At 41.0% G+C, this 23,262-nt stretch overlaps 2 protein-coding genes across 15 annotated transcripts in view; both read right to left on the minus strand.

Annotated features, from left to right (window-relative positions):
* spag9b (sperm associated antigen 9b) overlaps positions 1-6,018 on the minus strand; it is a 51,331-nt gene extending 45,313 nt beyond the window's left edge. For 6 of the 14 annotated variants that reach the window (XM_034133081.1, XM_034133075.1, XM_034133078.1 and 3 more), the window contains exon 1: positions 5,194-6,016. In XM_034133081.1, coding sequence (XP_033988972.1) covers positions 5,194-5,493 — 300 coding nt within the window. In that variant the 5' untranslated portion in view covers positions 5,494-6,016. Of the gene's footprint in view, positions 1-5,193 lie in introns of all 14 variants that reach the window. The other 8 variants (XM_034133090.1, XM_034133080.1, XM_034133077.1 and 5 more) reach the window with 4 other exon arrangements.
* A 304-nt stretch (positions 6,019-6,322) lies between these two features.
* On the minus strand, positions 6,323-23,238 carry daglb (diacylglycerol lipase, beta). Its single transcript, XM_034133092.1, has 15 exons — positions 22,175-23,238; positions 21,927-22,078; positions 21,240-21,414; positions 19,345-19,612; positions 17,597-17,719; positions 17,354-17,481; positions 15,988-16,114; positions 15,768-15,851; positions 14,844-14,921; positions 14,148-14,228; positions 13,833-13,960; positions 13,403-13,471; positions 12,764-12,836; positions 12,425-12,678; positions 6,323-8,070 (listed from the first exon to the last, which is right to left on the minus strand). Exons 1-15 carry the CDS (start codon positions 22,267-22,269, stop codon positions 7,875-7,877), a joined length of 2,031 nt encoding a protein of 676 aa, XP_033988983.1. The 5' UTR covers positions 22,270-23,238; the 3' UTR covers positions 6,323-7,874.
* Positions 23,239-23,262: the final 24 nt, after the last annotated feature.

Below are 23,262 nucleotides of genomic sequence, written 5' to 3' on the forward strand. Positions count from 1 at the left end.
TTTTTCATTAATAAAAGAAAACACAATTCAGTCATTGATGGGCTAAGATGTTTTTCTCTGCCGTTTGCTTCTCAAAACTCAGCGTTTGGTTCTCAAAGCTCTTTCAGTGTAGAGAACTTTATTTGCAATTAATTACCTGGAAATGTGATGTCTATTAAATACCTAGAATTTCCTTATTCTATCAGTAGTGACCTTTTTTCTCTCTTCCACAAGGGTGAGGATGTAATGTGGGGCTTGAGGGAAAGAGACCTACACAGGGCCCAGTTGGGTCTGGAACACCAAGGGAACATCTTAAGTTCTGAAGTATGTGTAGTAATCTACTATTTCACATGTAAATCTACTAAGAGCATTAACATAGCACTGGGCTAGACTACAGACGGTAGGTTTCATAGTGGGGTGTGCCCCTTAATTTGGGATTGCACGTAACAACACGAAGATTAGCTAAACGGTTACAAGCCTTAGTTTCTGATCATTATGAACTGCTGAATTTGAGGAAAACCGGTTTCTTCTCGTTGGATTTACACAAACTATCACTGTTGAGAGTAGCCTACTGTGTGGATGACACATGCAGACAATACACTTCTATTGTATCAATAATTTAGAACTCCCAACATCTTCCTCTCTTAAACTGCTGCTCATCATATGACCCAGGAAGAAGGCTTGTGCATATGACAGCGCTCCAGAGAATGAGTGTTCCAGCACTTTAACGTGCACTCTTCCCCCTACGCTGCTTGTATAATGCTCTCTTTGTCGCCGAGTGCCAACAACACACACACAACACATGTGGCTTGGGCACAAGTGCGTGCACACCCACACAGACAGGGCTCCACTGTATTGGCACTCAATTACCATTGAGTGGAATCAACTCCTTTCAGTGTTTGTGGCTGTGTGTTGTCTTGGCCGTCAGATGAAATTAACTGAAGCACTAATGAACTGTTTCAAATAGGATCATTACATTATAATGACACAGTTAATAATATTGAGGTAACAAAACATGCAGCCCTTTGTGGTAAGAAAAAAAGGCTTTAAATTAAAGCTTGAGGCAATCAAGTGACTTAGAATATGTGCATAGCCATAGGCTGGGCATATTCTCCAGACACACGCAGCTGCTGATAGACCTACTGACGGATGCAGTTGAATTAGAAAAAAAAGTATTCTACAGACATGCCGGCAGCTTTGTGTGACTTAGGCACATTGTTGCTATATGCTAAATGCTAACATAACAACATGCACATAATGAATGCAGTTGGCATACACTGTTTGTAGTTATACCTACGAAAAGTAATACGTAAATACCCCACGTAATCAATTGGTATGGAACCCATGTAATTGTCAGCCATGAGATTATACATAGTATAAAGAGCTGCAAAGTCCATGTAGAAAGGAGGTTGTGGTGGATAGCTGGGTCCAAAAGCAATGCTGATCTATTTGTTACGCGTGTTCGATACTTCAAGTAACTAAGGCGATATTTTACAAGTGGTTTTGTTACGTAACAAAGTACTTATTACAAGGACTCGAAAGGCAACTCATCACTCAATCAGAACTAGATTTCCTTAAGATATCCTACAAATCGTTGTATGACTCGGATACATTGCAAAATGACGATGCTAAAATGTTGATGTTAAAATAAGGTCCATCTTTGTTACATTTGCTTATTAGCGCTGGATATAACTCAAGTAAAAAAAAAGGACGAATCAGGGAAGTCAGTAAGATTCATCCTCTTGTAACCATGAATCCCTATTCAAATTTGCATTGCAATCTAACCAGTCGTTTTTTTTATTTTAGTATTAACCCCGTTTGCCATGTTTTGTGGGTCTGAAAGTTTTGCCATGTCATTACCATTCAAATGTTCACAACCGATGTGTTTATAATTTCTAGAGCACAACATTGTTTACATGAGCACAACGTTTTTCATAGATCTACCCTCCTAATTTTGCTCTCATAGTGCACCAGATTGATGCATACAAAATGTACAAAGTTATCTTTGTAAATGCATGATTTGCGAAGTCAAAGAGTAATCATGTTGATCGTATAACCGAAGTCAGTAAGATTTATCCTCAAGGAAACAACGAATGCCTGTACAAATTTGCATTGGAATCTAATCAGTAGTTAGTGAGATATTTCATTATGGACCAAACTGATGGACTGAGAGCCATCAGATTTTTGTTAAAACGTTTCCGCCCTCCTAATCCTTGTTCTGCATATTAATAGCCATATGTAAATGATCATGATCAGTCTTCTGACATCATATGCGAGTAATATGTGGTTTTAAAGACAACCCTGAGTGGACAAAAGAACTGAGGGAAGTGCTGTTTTTCCACAAGAATTTCCTGCCTTGCCTTTTCCTCTGCTCTGCCGAGACAAGCTACTAAGAGGGGGTATTCCTCTGGGCTTGGTGTAGCAAAAAGCCAAACTTGGCTCGTACAATGTGTTTGTTTGGCGGGATTAATGAGCGTCTTGTCACCCAAATGAGCAGTTTAGGAACCGAGTCTGTGCCCAGCTATTCACGTGCCTCCATTGAGTAGGTAGTGGCTTTGGTGTTGGAGGACATTTAGCATATAAACAGTGTGAGTTTCATGAATTTATACTATTGTGTCACAGTTTACCCGCGTAAAATGCAACTTAGTCACAGTTATTTGTAACTGACGGATTATAGATGAGGGGGATGTGGAGGCTGTGTGTCTGTTTAACTTTTCAACCAATCGCTGTTTACACAAACTCAATAAAAGAACCTGAATATGAACTGCGCAAAGTATGGAAAGCTAAGAAAGATGCTGGTGCATTTGTTTCATTTTGCCCAGATACAAACAGTGACTACTGTAACTTCTTTAGAATGATGCACTCTTGAGATTGACTGAATATGACAGCAAAGCATATTTATTTGATTTACATTGTTATTTTTTCACTAACTTCTATCATAAATAAAAATGTAGCCTACATATATTGCTGAACTTATCACCACATAGCTGTAAAACAATGATTTAATTAAGTTATTTATCATTCGTCACTCATTTTACATACACAAGCTTTGCGATTGTTTGTCATTTACTTGTACAATTTTCTTTGGAAAAGTTTTACTCCAATGAAATAGCTATGTAAAGCATTATTAAAACAAAAGCAAACATTCCCCTTATCCTGAGCATCAAACGCCTGGTCATATCTTCTAACATTGTTTATTTATTTTTTGATCAGATATTTTCCTTATCTTCATTTGTAAATGTGGGTAACAGTCATATTTGCTTTGTGGGTGTGGCTGTTTTATCATGTCATCACCATTCATATGTATACAGCCAATGTGTTCATGACTTGATTGTTTACAAGAGCACAGTCAGAGCACACCAGATGCATTTAACTTGAAACATTTACAAAATGATCTCAAGATTGACCGATAATGATAGTGACTATGATTCCTGCCATAACCGAGCAGTCCTGATCAGTAGCAAAACACATTAATGCCATATCCTGAAATGTAATTGTTCATTCAAGTTCCTATATGAATTGTTCAGGAGCTGATCTCTGCTTTAGAGAGGGTGTACAGTTGCAACCTATGACATCATGCCAGCATAAGAATACCACAGAACACACCCATGAGGGTGCAGGTTGCCTGGCAGAGGAAGAGCTAGTTGTGTAGGAGACGAGGTATACAGTCTATGGGTATTTCCCACACAGCAGGGAGAGGAAGCAAGAGCAATGTAAGCCCCATAACATACCAATGGAAAATCTCATGTGCACCGGTCCATCTGAAAGCTTTCGCAACATGCTACGACATGACATCAATTATTCACACACACCGCTCTGTGACCTGTTGCACCTGTCATTCAACATTTAGCTGTTAAGTCAAATGTCAACGACTCGGGAAACATTAAGGAGTGGCAAAAACATGTGCACACTTAAAGTGGCGCATTTGCATCCTATTTGTCTTGCAACCAATCTCATCATCACCTGTATCATCCTAAATCACACTGACTGGAGGCAGCCTGTAACTTGGAACTTTAGTTGAGAAAATAACTCATCACAAACGGTACCCACTGATGTGTGTACAGGAGCAAAGCTGAGAGTTATGTGTGCCTGTCGTACCAAGGACTTAACACAAGTTTAAAGTCTGTGCATTCAACATTTAACTCTAGATGCCCACTGTGGAACAATAGCTGTTTTTATACAGTATCACCAAAACGTTCATACAGTGCAGTGAAGGTCAGTAGGGGCTAGCAGCAGCTCAGTATACAACCACTGCTTTGACACCTCTCCATCAACGCATACTTTGTGCATGTGTGTATTCCAGGCCTAGTGTGTCTCCGTTCTACTTGTGCATGTATGTATGTATTTGAGCTGTAACTGTAGGTTAACAACAGAGTGAGAAATTAATCTTCCCTGAAGTTCCCTCAGGGATTTATTAAGCATGCCTTCTTCTTCCAGTAGAACTAAAAACACCATTGACTTATAATGAAAACACACACATCTTAAAATCAGACCCAGTGTGCTAGTGTCGACCTATGTGAATGTGTCACTGTCCAAAATTAGACTGCACTGTAGAGGTGGAGTAATGTAGAGCGTGGCAATAGCTTGTAATAAATGTGCGTTCATTGCAACCATCCTGCAAGCATATCACTAACTGGTTTGCATATCTGAGGCTTGACTTGAATACATGTGGATGCTTTCAATCTGGCGCGCATTGACTGCAATCCCAAATGTGATACGGTATCCTCATAGGGTGTCCATAGAGGCATGGACGTGCAGCTAAAGTACAGTGTGTGCTTCACATGTCATGTTTGCGCTCCAATTGTAAGATCTGGATCACATACATGGCGATCTTTATAACCTCTTATGACACTGAATGGACCCGCCGTTCAGGAAATGCATTGAAACCATCAATATGTAATTATTTAGAAAAGTTTGAAGTTTCTATTCCCTCAATTTTCCTACGTTAAATGCCCCAGTTAGTTTCAGCAACCACTTGAGGAAGTGTAGTTCTCCTTTGAGAATGAAGTGTGTGGGTATGTCAAAACAAAAAATGAGCGTTTATATTTCATAGAGTATATTCGTGATTAATGGGATATATATAGTTGATAAGCACCGCGACAGAGAATTGCCAGATTTATAAATTGGGTTTGTAATCTTTGTATACCATAATACGAGCCTTTAATCTGTAATCCGGGTTATAAAGTAGTTTGGCAGTGTTTTGGTGAAACCCACCTCCTCTGTGTGTTTTCTCAGCGCCTTCTCTCGCTCGTACTGGGTGACGAGTTGCTCGTTGTCCTCCTTCAGCAGCTCCAGCTCCACTTCGTGATCCTGGTTGACAGCGAACACCGAGTCCAAGTTCTCCAGCACGGCGACCACCAGCGGCATCAGCTCCTTCACTACATCCTCCCCGTATCTCTCGATAAGCCGTTCAAACTCTCGGTATATTGAACTTGCCAGACCTGAGACCCGCTCGGACATCATGGTGGAGTTTCCCGAGTCGTCCTGATACAGGACTACGTCGTCCAGCTCCATTTTCTTGCCTCCACTTCTTTCCCAGCTAACGTTAATGAGCTAGCCGCAAGCTTCAGCTGGCCAGAGGCTGTCTGCCTTGCTACTTTAGCGCAACAAAACGGTGTTTCTAAAACATAGTTTGAGTGTTGTGTACTGTACAGAAGAGACACTGTACTTTATAAACAAAGTCTGTACTCCTCCTTATTCAACTGGACGGCTGACTCTGATAGCTTGCTAGCCTGGGAGCTAGCAGCACTGAAAAGTCTTCACTTGGCTCCTGATTAGTTTCCCTGTCCAACAGATGAGCTCCTGATGCTGCCTTCAAGTGCTGTCGGAAAAATTGAGATGGACGAATTTAAGCGACATATGCAATTAATAAATATGCCCACTGCAAATACAATGTCGGATTCTAATTTGTCTCGGTTTTGACCAGATAAACAAATACATCTGGATGTCCAATTTGGCAAAACGCCAAAGCCAAAAGTGCACCAAAAACAGCAAAAGCACTCCAATGTTGTAAAAGTATTGAACAACTACAATAATACAATGTAGTAAATAAGTGGCAAGACATACATGTACACTACCAGATCATACATTGTTGTTGAAGCTAAAAAGAATAATTTCATGTGTCCTGTTTATATATAGTTGCTATTGTGTGACGTCTAAGGGGCGGAGAACAAACCTTATACAAACCTTATACAACCCTGATTATAAAATCCTATCTTATAACGGCTTATTTGTTACTATATGTTTATTTACTGAGGTAAGGATAACGTCAGGTGATGTTTTCTTAATAATGTAATGTTCCCGTTTTGTCAGATTTATTTCAAACACAAATTAATTTCCCTGGTTGACTGGACATTCCCCTTTTATTTTAAAGTTGCAGGGCAAACAGAGGAGCCTAGTTATGCAGCCGTGCCATTTTTTTTTCTTACATACATTTAAAGACAAAAGTAGAAATATGTTGTTGAGCTAACTTTGATATTTTACATTCGGTCAGCACTGCCATTGACCGTGTCCCAGTTCAGAAACGGGAATTTCCGAGCATCACTTGAAGAGGTCATGAGTTGTTGACGGGACGTCGCCTTACGTCACATGCTAAAGAGAGCTGATGAAGGATAGTCAAAACTGAAGCTAATTGTTAGTGTTATTCATTGGAGACATTTGATAATTAATTACACTCACTCTCATCGCCTCATATGGCTGACTTGCTTTCAGTTCAACAACAGTTGCCAGTGCTGAGAATAGTACATGATTGTATTTCACCTTTTATAGTGTAAAACAAATTAAAGGATGCAGAGTGTGCTTTACAAGTGTTTTAATTTATATCAAGAATTTCAATTCAATTTACTGTGAATATGAAATTGTTATGCAAGCATCAGTTGATTCAACTTTATTATATATTACCTGAAAAAAATATGTAGTATTCACAGCAAGTAAACAGGTTCTCAAGTAATGTACAATCGCTCTACATTACATTATTACATTATATGTTACTTAATACTGTGGGCAATCCCCACAGGAGCAATTTGGGGTAAAGTGTCTTGCCCAGGGACACGACATGCTGACTGCAGTGGGGTTCGAACCTGTGCTCCCCTGATCCCAACACCAAGGCTCTATCCACTGCGCCCCACTGCGCACACGCCTCCAAAGTCTGTACCTGTTGCATTAAATATCTTCTGCCGTACATCATGCACTATTGAAACTGCATTATAGTGAACGCAGAACAGAACTTATTGTAAACACTCACCTCTGTCTTTTTTTTTGTAAAGCAATTCTGTTGACTTATTTTTCTGTGATGCTTAGGCACTGATCACCCTGATGTTTCGAGACATTAAACACAACACATACCAAGCACAGTTACTATACAATGAGGAGGTAATGCTTTAGTCCAGGGTAGAAGTTACCCTTGTATCCTCACATCCTGGATCAAAGCTCTCCAAAGATCAGGAAGACAGCATGTGACACTTACAGTGGCCATGGGGGCCTGTGTCTACCATTAACAAAAACATAAAATGTAGAACAGACATTACATTAAAACTGCAGCACTGGCAAATATGGTACACAACGCACATTCAAAGATCATGGCATAAAGTAGCTCACGCAGTAACTCAGGGATTTGAAATAAAACAAATGGAAATGAATAATTAAAAGTGCAATTTAGCAAGGTACTTGTTCATTCATGAAGCTCACAGCAGGTAAATCTCGATGGTTTAAGTATTCCGTTACCATTACAATCCATTTTTCAAATGTCTTTTAGAGAAAAGGGGCTTCAGGATTAAACCTGAAGACAAGATGCAACTGAATAGCAAGAAAGTATTTGAAGCATGGAGGAAAACGTAAAAAACTGAAGTGTGCTTAAAGTACTGTAAAGTCTGGGAGCTCAGTCTCTTTGACACGTTTCAGACAGTGTTGTGATTGGTGTTGTTTGAAGACGACGGGCAGAGGGAGAAGGGCCGGTCCCTGGTCAGACTGGTGAGTGCTCGGAGCATGGCGTCGGGCATGTGATCTGCCAGCATCCTGGGACTGATCAAAACACTCCTGAATGACATTTCATTGGACCAGTCTGCGCGGTACCGGACCTGGGAAAAACAGGATCTGAGGGAAAAGAGAGAAATGAGAATTTTAGAGGCAAATCCATCTCACAATTTGCATTGCAAAGAGTCTTGGACAACGTTCCACCCAACACTGATACAAATCTGGTGGTGAGGTAGTGCAATATGTTGATATAGAGTGGTTGCAGGGCCGTTTCTTCCTATAGGCGGACTATGCAGATGCATAGGGCCCCCGCGGCCACTAGGGGGCCCCCAAGCTGAAAGTTCAGGTTCAGCCTCAATATATTTGGGGAGAATTCAAATCTTTATTTGTAGACAGCCAAGCCCCCTCCTGTGTTCGTGACGTAGAGGAGCCTTATTGTGTACCTTTTTAATATCATTTTTTGTAAGTTTCAATTGCTTGGTTTTTGTGAAATTAGCCTGTTTTCCTCTTCTTTTTTTTAAAACTTTAAAACATTATTTATTTTCCTTTTGCATTGCATCACAAGAGGCCGCAACAAATATGGGGGGCCATTTCTAAAAAATGTTGCTCTCAGTTTGTTTATTCTTCGTATCATATAGTCATTATCAATTATCCGGTTACCTCGAGGCCTGTACTACGAAGCCGGATCTTCTCTTAGCCGGCTGACTTCAGGGAAAACTCGGGCTTTCCGGTCCTACGACACTGGTTCTCTTTTTAGCGGGCTAGATCTCCATGGTAACTTATGCTGAGCGGCTAACCTGCTCTGGAGCAGGTTAGGTGGCAGGCTAAGAGATCAACTCAGTGAAAGCACCGCCTGCTGACCAATCAGAGCTCCGTGTGCGGAGTTTAAAGCGATCAAGTCATATTACAGGATAGAGGAAATACAGAAAAACTGCCATTGCAGGAAAGACGGCCGGCAAAAATCAACTGACTGTGTGAACGTGAAAATGAATAGAATATCCCCTCCCATCTTCAGAGCAATCTGACTATTATAATATTAGCGTTAAGAAAGCTTACTTAAATATCTGCCATAACATAAGTAGCTCAGAGTAACATTAAGTACAGTCCGCGGCACTGTGAGTGCAGACGTCGATGTGTCCCATTATCATTCATATCATATCACATCATAATGTATCATATATTTCCTTATCTGAGTCAGCTTCTTGAGCCGTATCTGGCCGTGCAACACTCACAGTGTCACATACTGTATGCAGAAGTATTATTTTAAGCAACACATTAAGTTGACGAAACACTCGAGTCAAATGTAATTAAAGTCAGATCCACTCGTGTCTTGGACGGGGCAGTGATTTCATAAACCTGTTAATGTACGCATTCAAACACTTTCTCTGTTACCAGCTGTATTCACCTTGCAGGTGCAGCTATGTGGCTTTTATCCTGGGTAAAGTGTTTAAGTCATGGATGTTTAAAGTTTAACTTCTTCATATTTGACTAATATTAAAGTTCACTTTTCATTCAGGAAGTATGACGCTGCGCTGTCAGTACGCTTGTCCATGTTTGTGATTGGTCGAATGCTCCAAATACCACCCCTTTCATGTGAACGCGCACCTAACTAGATAGGACACGGCGGCTTGAGCGATCCACTTGATAACCAGCGTCGTAGTACAGTTTAGCCAGAGCGCGTATGTTTTGGATTGGGCCAACCGGCTAACTCAAACATATCCAGGTTAGGAAAATCCGGCTTCGTAGTACAGGCCTCTGAGCTTACCAGCTCATAGGAGACCATTAAAGTGTCCATGATATCTCAGAAACTGGTTCCTCCCAAAATGTCAAAATATCTGTTATGTAAGGCATGGATAATAAATGAAAAAAATACATCTTTTAAGAACCATCCACAGGGGTAGATTGCAATGCATCAAAAGACAAATATGCATTAGATATGAGGATAGGCGGGGCATTTCCCTTTATCCCACTGCATATCGGCTGTTACTCAGTTTTTGGCAAATTCTGCAACAATAGTCGAGGAGTTGAGTGTTTGAGGGGCTTGGGCTTAAGTTGACAGTGGAGCGACGGTTGGAGAGAGTGAATAGGCACCTAGTTTAAGCCTGTTTTCCTCTTAAAGTGTAAGAGATTGATGCATCTCCACGGATCATCTAAAGGTTTCGGAATCCCCCCATTGTAGTTAAAAAACTGTAAAAACTAGGGCCGCCAAACAGCATCTTGCATGGGGCCCCCAAAAAGCTAGAAACGGCCCTGAGTGGTTGTATTGTTCATTTGAGCGCCAGCAAAGTTGCTGAAATACACAAACAGTTTAATTTAAAATGGCAGTCAACATATGTCACAAAATTAGCATCAACTTATTTTTAAGAACTGAAAACAGCAGAAGAAAAATCAATGCAGTTAAAAAGGTGTGTTGATGTGTCTACTGAAAGCAGCGGTGAGATTAACACCTACGTCACTTCCGGGTGAAAATTACGGCTCGCCCACTTTTTGGGGAAAAACAACGCTGTCATTTGAATGGCGGTCAATACAAATTCTGAAGTTTTTGCCAATCCGATAAGCATTTTTTGAAAACCGTGGATTTTTGGATCTTCAAAGAGCCCGATTACGATGGCCAGTCAGGCAAACAATTACATTAAATCATTTGAAATCGACGATCGGGCTTGGCCGTAAAGTGACGTAGATGTTACTCTCATCAATGGACATCGATCGCCTACCGCTATATTTAAAGGTCCCATGTCATGCTTTTCCGGTTATTACCCATCCCCTTGTGTGTTATGTAGCTTCTTCTGCATGTAAACGGTCTGCAGAGTCACAAACCCTCAAAGTACACCCTGTAGCGAGTAAAACTCTAACACAGAAAAGATCTGTCTATGCTGCCCCAGAACGCCTCGTTGGACATTTTTCTTTTTCTATTTTTTTCTTCCTGGTCATAGTGATGTAACTGCTCCGCGGATTGGTCCATTTCTTCACACACACACACACACTCACTCAGCCTTATCTTTTCTCAGCCGCGGCTCCGCGGATTTCCGCAGACACCACGCAGCAACCAGGAAATGACACCAGTAATCCAGCTCACACTGTCCGCTCCTCGAGCCTCAAAGGGCGGGGCAACGAGCCCCGCAACATCCCAGACCCCACGCAGCATTCTCATCTGTTTGTCATTGCTGGTGTCATTTTCTGGTTGCTAACGCCATTGTAACACATACACACTGATGTTCCGCTGTAACGGTGGTGGACTCATCAGGACAGAGTGGGCGAGCTGACCAATCAGAGCACAGTGGGCTCATAGGGAGGGGCGGGCAGGAGCTCCAACAAGCCGTTTAGGACAGAGAGTGAATACACATACTTTACAGAGATGCTGTATGAGAAACCAATGTGAGTTTGGAACATTGAACAATGTAAATCTATTCTAGTAGACCTCAACAATGGAATTATGATCAGTAGAAATGGCCATGTCATGGGACCTTTAACCATATATCGAGCCCGATCGTCGATTTCCAATGATTTAATGTAATTGTATGCCCGTCTGGCCAATGTAATCGGGCTCTTTGAAGATCCAAAAATCCACGGTTTTCTTACATTTCTGATCGGATTGGCAAAAACTTCAGAATTTGTATTGATCGCCATTCAAATGGCAGCTTTGTTTTCCCCCAAAAGTAGGCGGAGCCGTAATTTTTGCCCGGAAGTGACGCATGTGTTACTCTCATCTATTAAGTATTTACAGCTGTATTAATGTATACACTTTATTGAGCCAGGTGGTATCTTAAGTAAGGGATAATGTGCAGCGAGGAGGTCATTATTTAAAAAAAGAAAAAAGAAGACCAGACGGGGATCATGAAGCTTGATCGGCCTGAAGGGTGTTCTCATTCCAATAATGACTGCCACGCTACACATTATCCCGCTTATTACATGGCCACACACTCAATCAACAAATAACTTGATTCACAATATTAAATTAAAGTGATTTTGTTAACTTAAAAATGATCGTTTTGCTCCTGCAAAAACACAAATCTGTTGAATAACACACTGCTTTACACAAACTTAAGAGATCTTAACAGTTTGTTCTACGATATTCCTCAGTACCCCCAGTCGTTATTAAAGTTAAACATGACTTAAAAAGGGGCGATTTCCAAGAAATTGCTCAATTCTGCCTTTGGTTAATTGGTTGTGACATGAAGTCAATTGTAGTCAATGCAGTTTGTTTAAAACCTAACTTGTCACCATAAAAGTTGCGTTAAATTGTAAAGATCATCTATCTGAACAAAGCGCTTGACGATCATAAATGTGTGTTAGCCACAGAACTTATTTTCAACGTCATTCCAAAATCCAATAACAAAATCCTATGCGCTCTTTCTAAAGGGAACCAGTTTGATGCTAACTTTAGGGGTTGGCCTACAAAAAGATGTCATCCCTGCACCACTCTGCTTAGGTTAGATCTGGGGAAGTCAGAGATTACAAATATTTGTAGACAAACCTCCGTGACGGCCCATCTTCTGTGATGTACAGAATGCGTCCAGGCAGGAAGAGAGGTAAGTGGGTAGCAGTATGAGCAGGGGACTCGTCCGACGCCAGGCTCTGATAGGATGATGAGTGGCGAATCATCAGTGACTCCTCCCCCAACAGAGGCTGGCTAAGCTCCTCCTCCCTCCTGTTGTCCATCTCAGTGGGGAAGTCATCAGGGTCTCCTCCGAAGACCTCGTACCAACACCCCTGCAGCAGGATGCGGTACTGAAACACACATCAAATATGTTAAAAGACTGACCTGACCTACGAGACATTTAGCACTCAATTCATGGCTTTGAATGGTTCTTACCTTGGGCTTATTGCAGTTTGAAACTACTTTAAGAATCTTTCTCTTCAGATCCTCCATATTGGGAAGGCTCAATCTGTACAAAAAGAACAATGATTAAGAAAGAATGGGAATATTACAAAGGAAAAACAGTATCAACAACTAGAACTACCGCCTTATGCATGTATGCCTCAATTATCCCATAAATTATTGAGTTATGGCTGAGAATGTATTTGTTTTTATGGCCAAAGAGATATTGACTTTTGACAAGTTCTATCTAATCAGTTTATCGTTATGTACAAGTGGATTTTGTGCCAAAATAAAATAAATTCCATCCAGGCGTTTCTGAGAATGGTCCAGAAGAACAGACAAATGTAGAACATTTATTTTAAATAAGTAGCGTGTAAGTTGCCTCTAATAACAGGCACAGTGCTCTATAATAGTCATCACCACACATTCACATTGGCTTTTGGAAAACAAGTGTCTGCAGTGCTGCTGACAAACATATATTTACCTTCTGGGATCCACTGGAAATAATGTCTAAACCAAACAGCTACAACGATTTAACCAGTATCAAAATATATGTTTTATATTTTATAAATTGAAACTTTGATTAAACAATATGTTCTTAAGGCTAAGAAGTCAATAATAGCCATTAGTTACCTGGGAACCAGATCCTTTCCCAGCACAACGGACACCACAAAGTCCTTGGAGTAATCAGCTAAGGCTTTGCTGCATAAATAGAAACACAGAACAGAAAACGCATTACATTAGTAACATTTTGAACAGCTGAGAGTTCTCTATGTGAAAAACAGCCATATTTAAGTCAGACCAATACAACCAAAGTCAAACAACAAGGACTGAAACTTCACTGATAGTTTAAAAGTTAAAACTTTTCACATTCTTTTATCTATATAATACATCATTATAAAAAAAGACATCATAATCTCCTGTCCTGTAGCCATTTATAAGAAATATGTAACTAATGACTCAGAATTGAGTAACCCTTCAAAGCCAGGGGACCATCCCAGTTTTATGGGCTGTCATCTGTTTGCCAAACTGTTGCTGCCATGGTTACTGAATAGTTTCTTACCTCAGCAGGCCCCCTGGTGGAGAGAATGAGTAGCACTGCAGGGTGGGGAAGGAATTGCGCAAGAGGATAGCCAGCAGAGACGCTGTGCCAGCACCCAGACTGTGACCTGTGATGACCAGCTTGTACTCCTACAAGGAGAAAGGAAACACTTATAGGATTACAATAAATGGAATGGATATGGAGAACTGTGTAGAAATCAATGTTGTTTTTCCTAAAAATGAAATCTCATTCCCTCCAGATACGATTGGCAGAAGGAAATGTAATGGTGCATTCTGTGGCTGAAATGTAGTTTCCAAACTGAAATCTCCTTCTTACTGGTGCTATGGAGAAAGCCTGGTTTAGGATGCCATCGTTGACCAGCTTCTTGTAGATGTAGCCTGCCGCTTGACACATGCCCTGAGGGAACACAGCAGCATTAATCTCTACTGAACTGAATAAATGAAACCTTTAGTGCTTCTAGGAGAATTCGATTTGCAAAAAGAGCATACAATTATATCAAAATAACAGTAACAACCATGCATGACAACGTATTATACTACAGCATACTAGCATCATTTGGGAAATCAATAAAGACCCAAGTGCAAGTTTAAGATCAGAGCTAAATGCTGAATAGTGTGTGGGACAAAGATCTTGTGGTCCCTTAAGTCTGCATTTATACCCTGGATGGAGTTCTTATAAATAATGCTAGCAGTTCTTTCCACATTAAGGCTTCTAAGTGTCCCTAACAAACGTGGTTGAGCCTTGGCAAACCTAGCATTGGTGATAGCGTTGCATCTCAGTTTGCTTTCAACAATAGTGCCCAATACTTTAAAATGTTCTCGTACATAATTAAAGGGAACAGAGGATTTACTGCTAAAACCAATTATCATTTCTTAATTTATTTTTCGTTTAAAATCTATTATCAGAACACCAGTACTAAAAGTGGGTAATCTAAACTCTGTCAGTTTGTGTTTAAAACACATGTTACACATTAAAAGCTTTTGAAAGGTGGCGTGTTTAAATGTCGTTCACCTTGTGAGCGTAGCAGGATCCCAGCACTCCCTCTATAGGCAGCTTCTCACATTCAGCAGACAGGTCTGTCAGCACATCCTGCAGGACACACAGAGGGAAATGAGCAAGACATTGGTCTCAGACCCCATGTTAAAGACTCTGGGAAAGGAATGAAATGCTTGATGGTTGATTTAAAGCTTGATTAAGAATGAATGTTTAAGTCTTGTGGACGAACACAAGCAGAGAGACTATAATATTCCCCAACCAAATCATCACAATAATTCTGTCTCTGACTTCCAATGTGAAGGTGTGTAGACATGTGTTAACACTCTCATACAAGTGTGTCATTAACTTACCACATTGAGGGTTTTATTTTTTAGAGAATCTATTACATGCCATTAAAAATAGACCAACTATCACCTTATCTAGGCCCTTTTTGTTTTTTGTTTGATGTATATATGTCACACTGTAGGACTGCGGGAAACGATATCTCGATATTTCTGGATGTACAACATGTAGAATTATTGACAATAAAGCTGACTTTGACTATATGTAGCTGTGGCCTTTAACACTCCTCTGTCACCTACAATACCATCTGGGGTACAAATGGGCAAGTCATTCTGTAAATTAACGGCAAATGGTAGGGTAAAAAACAAAACAAAAATCGCATTACTTTATTCATGTGCACACATGGACAGAAACTAGTTCATTGTTCGGCATGTCATATTTAATGTAGTAGATTATATTATTTGCACATTTTAAATAACAAATTGAAAAGGAGAAAATGAAAACCATCCAGGACCAACACTATGTGTGTAACAGGAAACACAAGAATGAAACGGGGAGAAATAACAATCTAATATATTAGCAAGCAGCTGAACCACTAATGATTTTTCTTTGTCTATCATTGACCAACAAATGTAGGATTTGGGAGTCCAAACTCACCTTCAGAGACAGAGTTCCTCTGACAGCCACCAGAACAGCCTCTCTCTTGTGATCCAGGGCAACATAAAACGGGATCTCATAGATCTGCAACAAAGACAATTCAGATGACGTTACATCGCTGAGACTGTTGGATAGGAGTTGATGACCTAAAACAATCCATCTGAGGGAAACTATGAACACACAGGAGTATGTCTGACAGGGGAACATGTGAGATCTGTACCTGGTTGTGGAAGCTGACGTAGATGAAGTCTCTGTACTGTAGACCTGTGCTCTGCAGGATGGAGGAGAAGTGGCAGCCGAGGTGGTCTCCTCCAACGATGTCATACTCAGCCTCACGGCTTCTACAGCTGATCACACACACACACACACACACACACACACACACACACACACACACACACACACACACACACACACACACACACACACACACACACACACACACACACACACACACACACACACACACACACACACACACACACACACACACACACACACACACACACACACACACACACACACACACACACACACACACACACACACACACACACACACACACACACACACACACACACACACACACACACACACACACACACACACACACACACACACACACACACACACACACACACACACACACACACACACACACACACACACACACACACACACACACACACACACACACACACACACACACACACACTTTTAATCTCAATGTGGTCAAAAAATATAGGTTTTTTCTCTGACTCTGAAATCTAGATGTCTACACCTAGGAGAATATTGGGCTTTAGATTTCAGTTCATCTTTTTTCTCTATAATCAGAAGAAAATGCTTATTGCTGAATTATTTTGCAGAAATTGAATAGTGAAAGGACTTTAGAACTATATTTTCATTGATGTATAGCTTCTGCTTTAATGGAGGAAAGCAGCAATGAGGTGAGGCAGTCATAGAATACCAGCATCGGTAAACATAGATAAGATTGTCGTTCAAAATTTTAAATATTTAAACTTTCCGCCGTACTCTGCAATGGAATTTACAACCTGAAGTTAGGTAGCTCACTAAGCTGAGGAGAAAACAAGGGGGAACAGGAAGCTTTTTCATTGTTGTGCAACACCCCAATGATCAGTGCTTGAAATCCTTCCATGATATTACAAGAAGCTATATGCTATAAAGAGTAATCACATTTTCTTTGATATATCCATTATTTTTAAACAATGAAACATCACCATGGCAAATTATATTAACGCGTGTTCTGCTGTCTTGCCATTGCATCACACTGATTGGATGTTTTCTTTCTGTGCTGGCAGGAAGTGTTGTCTGTCTTCTGTCTGCCCGAAGCCATGTGAACACAGCATTACAATCATTCCTTTGAATCTACATTTAGAGCGGGCTTTTTAGATGTTCTTCTTCTTCCTTTTGCACCAGCATGTGAGTACAGTAGCCCAGAGAGGAAAAAACTAACTCTGAGTCTGAAGGCCTGACAGCTACACACTTGTCCTTTAACCTAACCTGGCTACCTGTGTGACTTCTCTGACAGGTCCCACTGACTCCGATAAGTAAAGTCTCAATCTTACCAGTCTCCACTGAGTTTGCAGGGCCCGGTGAGGGGATTGGAGTAAATGTACATGGGCCAGCCATAGGCAGCTGCAGCAAACTGCATACAGTGAGCTGCTTTCTCCAGCTCTGTCTCCAAATCTTCTCCCTATGAAGAATAAACGATTGTCAATAAGAACATTATTTAAAAAAACTTCCATGACTGAAACAAATAGTGTGTCCTGCTCATTGTGCTGTTGTGACTACACGAGGGTCAGACTTACGATGGGAGACGAGGGGCTGTGATCCACCATGATGTCTGGGTCTCTGCTCTGCTCCATCTTATCCTGCTCCTGGTGCAGCAGAGCCAGACCAGCTGCGATGTCACTGGGGACCAGGTCTGTGTCCTGCAACACACACACACACACCAGAAATCATCTCACTATTGGTTTTGTAGCTACATCACACCAGTGTATCATAGCCAGCTTTAGTCTTTCTTGTGGTATTCTAATATGTCATCTGACTTGATGCAGTTTGCCTCAAACCCTCTAACTTCCAGGGGCCACATTCATAAAGCTCCTGGTAAAAAGAGTTGCTCCAAATTATTAAATGTTAAGAAAATGATGATTAGTATTACCAGGTTTTCTAAGGATTTTCCCTTTGAGTTAAGACAACATCCTGGTTAAAGTGGACCTATCATGCTATATTTGAAACATATATTGTAGGGCCATACCTATACAAAACATGTCTGTGACGTTTTTTTTCAAAATACCAAACAGTTCCCCCATTGTAGCCATGCCTCATACTGCTCATACCCCTCTTTTGAAGCCGTTAGAGAAACGCGGATCTTGGGTCCTTAGTTCGAAAAAAAAGAAGAGGAGGCGGAGCTAATGCCTGATCAGAATTCTACCGGAGATAAAGTTAAATTCTGCTGTGATAAAACGCCATCCTGTTTAAACCACGTCAAGGATTATTTCTGAAACAGTTTGGAGCTCAAATGCTTTTTCTCTTGCGGGTTTATCACAAGGTGAGTTCCTTTTTTTATTTCCTGCTTTTTAAACACATGTGCTCTACAGTACAGGTTAGCTCTGAGTGTTAGCGAGGCTTGCTAATGTAAACAAAGACGAGATTACGTCCAAAACACGTCAGGCATTGTTTCTGATAGCAACTTTCTGTGGGTCCGCTGCTGATTTGACGTCAAATCGGATGGAATCTGTATCCGCTCGTTGTACACCCGTTTTTAAAAGATTTGGGTATGGAGGAAAAGAGAGAGGGTTTTATTTTCTGACGCTGCGTGAGTTCCCCGACACACCGGGGACACATATGTATGTATAAAAGACATCACAAAGTGCATTTTGCATGATAAGGTTAAGAACTATTAGGACTAGGGAGGAGGGCTTTGAAGAGGCTTAAGAGTTTCTTAAGCAGAAGAGAAAGGACTTGTTTGCTGGTTTATGGGAGATGTGCATGCCGACCAATGCCGCTAGCTATATAGATTGTTCACAAACACAGAATTGATGAAAGCTAAGCAGGTTTTCTGCTGCTAACTGATTAAGTATTCAAAGTACCAGCATGGCTTAGGAAAGATATACATGTCAGCATTTGAATAGGTTACTGTGTGCCTGTGTTTTTAAAGAAAAACATATTTTGTAGGCTACTTTCTCAGTATGGCCATGACGTATTCAAAATAATTTCTAAAAAAGAAACCAAATTCTATAAATACGCCTATCAATTTCAGTTTTTATTCTATTCCAATTATCACTAATAGGGCTTTTTTTTATGAATCAAACAGTTTTATAAAAATAATGTGTTCATACCTAGCAAAGGGGTCAGCCACACCTCCTCACTAAGATAAAAGAGTTTGTCCTTTCTTCCCTCAGAGTTGCTGTGAGAATTTCCTCAATCACTCCTAAGCCACTCCTGTTGGACTAAGTTAGGATCTCTCTTAGAGTATACTCAATATGTTTTTACATGTGAACCCAGATTTAAAGACAAGGACAAGGACAGACAAGAGGGAGAAGCTGTGTCTTACGGAGAAGAACCCCCCGACGAGCTGTGCGATGCTGGAGAAGGCCGCCCGGTGGCTCTCGTCCTGCGGCAGGCAGCAGCAGAGCAGCCTCAGCCGGCTCTCCCACACCTTGACGGCCAGGGAGCGAGCGGTGGACAGGAACTGCGTGCCCTCGGTGCTCTGCTGGTCTCTGACTCCCAGAGGCTCCATGGCAGAGTGCTGAGGACGGGGGTTTCCCAGCGGGTCAAACACAAACACAACGCCCAACCCGGTGAACAGCAGGATGATCCAGCTGTGACACAGGAAAAAAAGTTCATACAGCTTATTAAAGTATAGGTAAGAACATTTCGGGCACTTTCAAGATACCTTAACCAAATCCCTTATCATCACATCTATATTGCAACTTTAAATGTGGCTGAGAAAAATGAAGGTAGCATAATAAATGTACACACAGCCATCAATGTATGTTGTAACTTTGTCCTACTATTCAAATATGGTGTGCAAAGGATCAAATACCAAAGTTCCCTCCATTGGGAGTTTCTCTACCACACACCCCCCCCCCCCCCCCCAGCCTGAAACTGAACTGTTTAGCAAAAATATGTTGTTTACTAACTGTTTTTTATTAAATAAACTAAAGACAACTTTTAAAAAACAGTTGTCTCTCTTTTAAATCGGCTAGTGAGTACAAATATTTTGTGGGTTTTACAATTGAGTTTCTCCGGGTTATTAAATGTTTGTGTTACTTTACTTATCCCTTCCTTAAGTTTTCCTCCCTTTCCATACGTTTTGGGTGATTTATCATGTTCTTTGATTACGATTATTTAATGTCTAGCTAGCTCCAACCCGCTCCGTGGCTGCATCTCAGGTCGGTTAAATGGATTCCTTGCGCCCCTCACTTGCGTCGTTTCCCTGCGTTTAGTCCCTCCCACCAGGGAAGCATGGAGAGACGCAAGGAAACCACGAGAAGCAGGGAAATTAGTTTTAAGAGCAATGGGACGTCCTTTCCTCCGGAGCGTCACGTGAAGCGACGTCCGTTTGTGATGACGCTGCACAGCTGATCGTCTAACAGCAGCCAGATCAGTGCATGCGCTGCATCGTCCAATCAGTGAGCGAGCGGGGCGAGTGTCTGAGGATTTCACAGGAGGATGGTCTGGTAGTTCCTCGATTATCGCTCCTCCGTTATCACTCCTCGGTCCTCGATCCTCGGGCAAAAATAAGGCCACTGGGACGCTACTCAAGATGGCGCAGACAAATCAACTTCCGGTGATACCGAGCCCGAGGAGCGAGGAAATGAAAAAGAACCGAAGTGAGACGCACCCCATGTCTGGTGTGAGGTGCAAGGAAATGACAAACCAATATGTCAACAGGTTTTATTTTAAATATTAAAATAATTTTGCTTTACATGAGTGTCGATGAAACACCAGATTATGTTGAAAATGTTCAAGGAGTATATTCAGAGTTCAGCATATTCTAAATCATAAAGGTTCAAATAAAATATGATATCAACTGTTTGAGATAATAACTGTTTTGTATTATCTACCATTTATGTTCTTGCTGTTTTGTATAGAGTAATGTTATCATTATTTAGTGTCTGTCAGTATATATGTTACATATGTAGTTTGATGCTTTTGTTTTGAAGATAGCTTCAGCTGATTTGGGGCGGGGTGATTGCGGTATTTATTGCAGACAGGTGGAGTGGGGATTTGGGCACCGAAAAGGCAAATGTTTTTTACCGTGGGGCACGAATGCCATTTGTATTGTACTTTTATATTGTTTTCAAAGTTTCTTTCGTTTGTTTTTAATATGAGGACAAATCACCGCTTTATCAAGTTTAAAGAACCCTGAAAGAGGCTGAATCAAAACACCTCTGCGAACTATAAAACAATGAATCTTTGAAATCGTAACCCTAAACCACCTACCTGGCTATCACTGCTGTGATGACAGCCCCCACTGTGGCTGGATCGCAGCCTTTGCTGTCTTCAGACACCCACATGGCTCCCAGACAGGCCCACACCAGCTCAGGGATGTACAGGATCGCTCGCAGGTAAATCAGAGCAGGGATGGAGCGCCGTGGGCCAGGGTTTGTAATGGTACCTGGGAAACAATCATAGATATCTGTGTTGTCAACAAAAGGAGATGCATCTGGACTTTGAACATGTCACTTTTACTGATCTGCAACACAGAGGGATTATGATGTTGCAAAGGGTGACAGTAAACCAATCATTTGTCCCATTAATGTTTCAACAGTACCCTTAAGCAAGAGGCAGAGGTGGCTCCTTCCTTTATTTCAACAGTTGTACTTTCTGACAGTTAAGCCTTTTGCAAGTCTATATCAGTTTAATATCAAGGATGGCACTTATGTGTGGACTAAAAGGAATGACACTTTTACATTCTTTCCCATCTGATTCCTATACTTTTCGTTGTGTAGCCCAGAAACTGTGTGCCAGAAAAAACAGTTTTTACCTCAATTCTGCTGAATGCAAAACTATGTGAAAGCATTGAGTTCCTGTGATTTCTGCCACTACAATAATGTGGATCTTGTTTCTGATCTATATAGTTAAAGCTCATTTAATTTTAAGGAGGAAAATAAATACAAATTAATTTACCTTGGGCACTGACATAAACAGTAGCACATAGTGACAGGATGATGAGCGCCAGCACAACCATGAGTCCAACCAGAAAGGTGTGGAGAACTCCTCCACCGTTACAATCAAAGTTACCCTTGTGATAGGTGAACAGGATCATGGTGCCAATCCACCTATGGAGAGAATAGCAGCAGAGAATGACAGATAGCAGGGTCAATACATGTTATTATTATGTCTGACTGCTTAGACGTCAGGAGGAGACAACTTACCAAAGTACACGGACGAACAGCTCAAAGGATCCGGGGAAAACCAGGTCATCGCTGGCGATCCCCCACCGCCGACCAAACACCACCATTCCAGGCATTTTGCAGCTATACAAGGCAAAAATATCCCTGTGATGTTAACTGACCTTCTCACAACTCTTTATGTGGGTATGAATCTCTTGAGCAATCCAAGTCATGCATGACACACGCTGATCATCAAGCGTTGCCCTTTGTTGTCACATCATAACGTCACTTTCCCATGTTGCTTAACCAGCCAAAAGTAGAGATATCCGTCAAACGCTCGCTACAAGCTAACGTTAAGATGAGTATTTGAGCAGATGCAGGTGCCCGCTAACGTTAACAATTGTCGTTAACGTCGTCCACTGTAAAATGTTGACGTCGGATACTGTGCTGTGTTTGGCAACCTTACAACATATAGCCCAATAACATTAGATAATGCTACTAATGCGGTTACCGACAGCTAGCAGGACCGTTATCGTTGCGTGACATTAGCTATCGTGCATTAGCTAAAAATACTCTAAAGCTATTACTAGAAAATGATAGCTAGCGTTAATCCCGAATGGCAAACACTACTATTATTTAGCAAGTTATATATCAAGATAATGCCTTATAACTAACGTTCGCAACTAACCCCATAATGGTAAGTAAAACGCATCTAACTATAGAAAGATGGTTTGTTTTGAAAAAGGAATACAAGCCATGTCCGTCCGCTGGTGTCTACCCTATTGCAACAGAGTTCGCCGCACAATAGTTCCGGGATTTTGGTAGAACACTTTTTTGTTTTTTTTCCAAGTTACTAAATTGATTTCGACAGATCGGCATATTTAATATATCTCCCTAAGCAGTCAGAACCAGAACTGTAAACGTTTGACATTTGTCAGCTATAGGTGTAATGAAAATATTCCAAGTAAAAAACGTTTTCCTAATAACTAATAACTGGATAGGAGAACACCGAAAATATCGTGATAGTTCTAATAATTACTGTAGACTACTAGTAACAGTCTTTTCACGTTAGCTTTGCACTTAAGCTTTTTATTCTAAATACTGTGATTAACATAAACTGACTAGTCTGC

This window comes from Trematomus bernacchii, unplaced genomic scaffold (genome assembly GCF_902827165.1).
Source record: "Trematomus bernacchii unplaced genomic scaffold, fTreBer1.1, whole genome shotgun sequence".
In the NCBI taxonomy this organism is placed as follows: domain Eukaryota; kingdom Metazoa; phylum Chordata; class Actinopteri; order Perciformes; family Nototheniidae; genus Trematomus; species Trematomus bernacchii.

What these genes read in the sequence shown, in the direction of transcription:
- daglb (XM_034133092.1), bottom strand. Translation starts at nt 22,269, where the DNA reads ATGCCTGGAATGGTGGTGTTTGGTCGGCGGTGGGGGATCGCCAGCGAT. An exon ending in ACAGCCCCTCGTCTCCCATC is followed by an intron (nt 17,482 to 17,596) that starts GTAAGTCTGACC and finishes TATTCTTCATAG; the next exon opens with GGAGAAGATTTGGAGACAGA. An exon ending in GAAGATGGGCCGTCACGGAG is followed by an intron (nt 8,071 to 12,424) that starts GTTTGTCTACAA and finishes CTTTTCCCTCAG; the next exon opens with ATCCTGTTTTTCCCAGGTCC.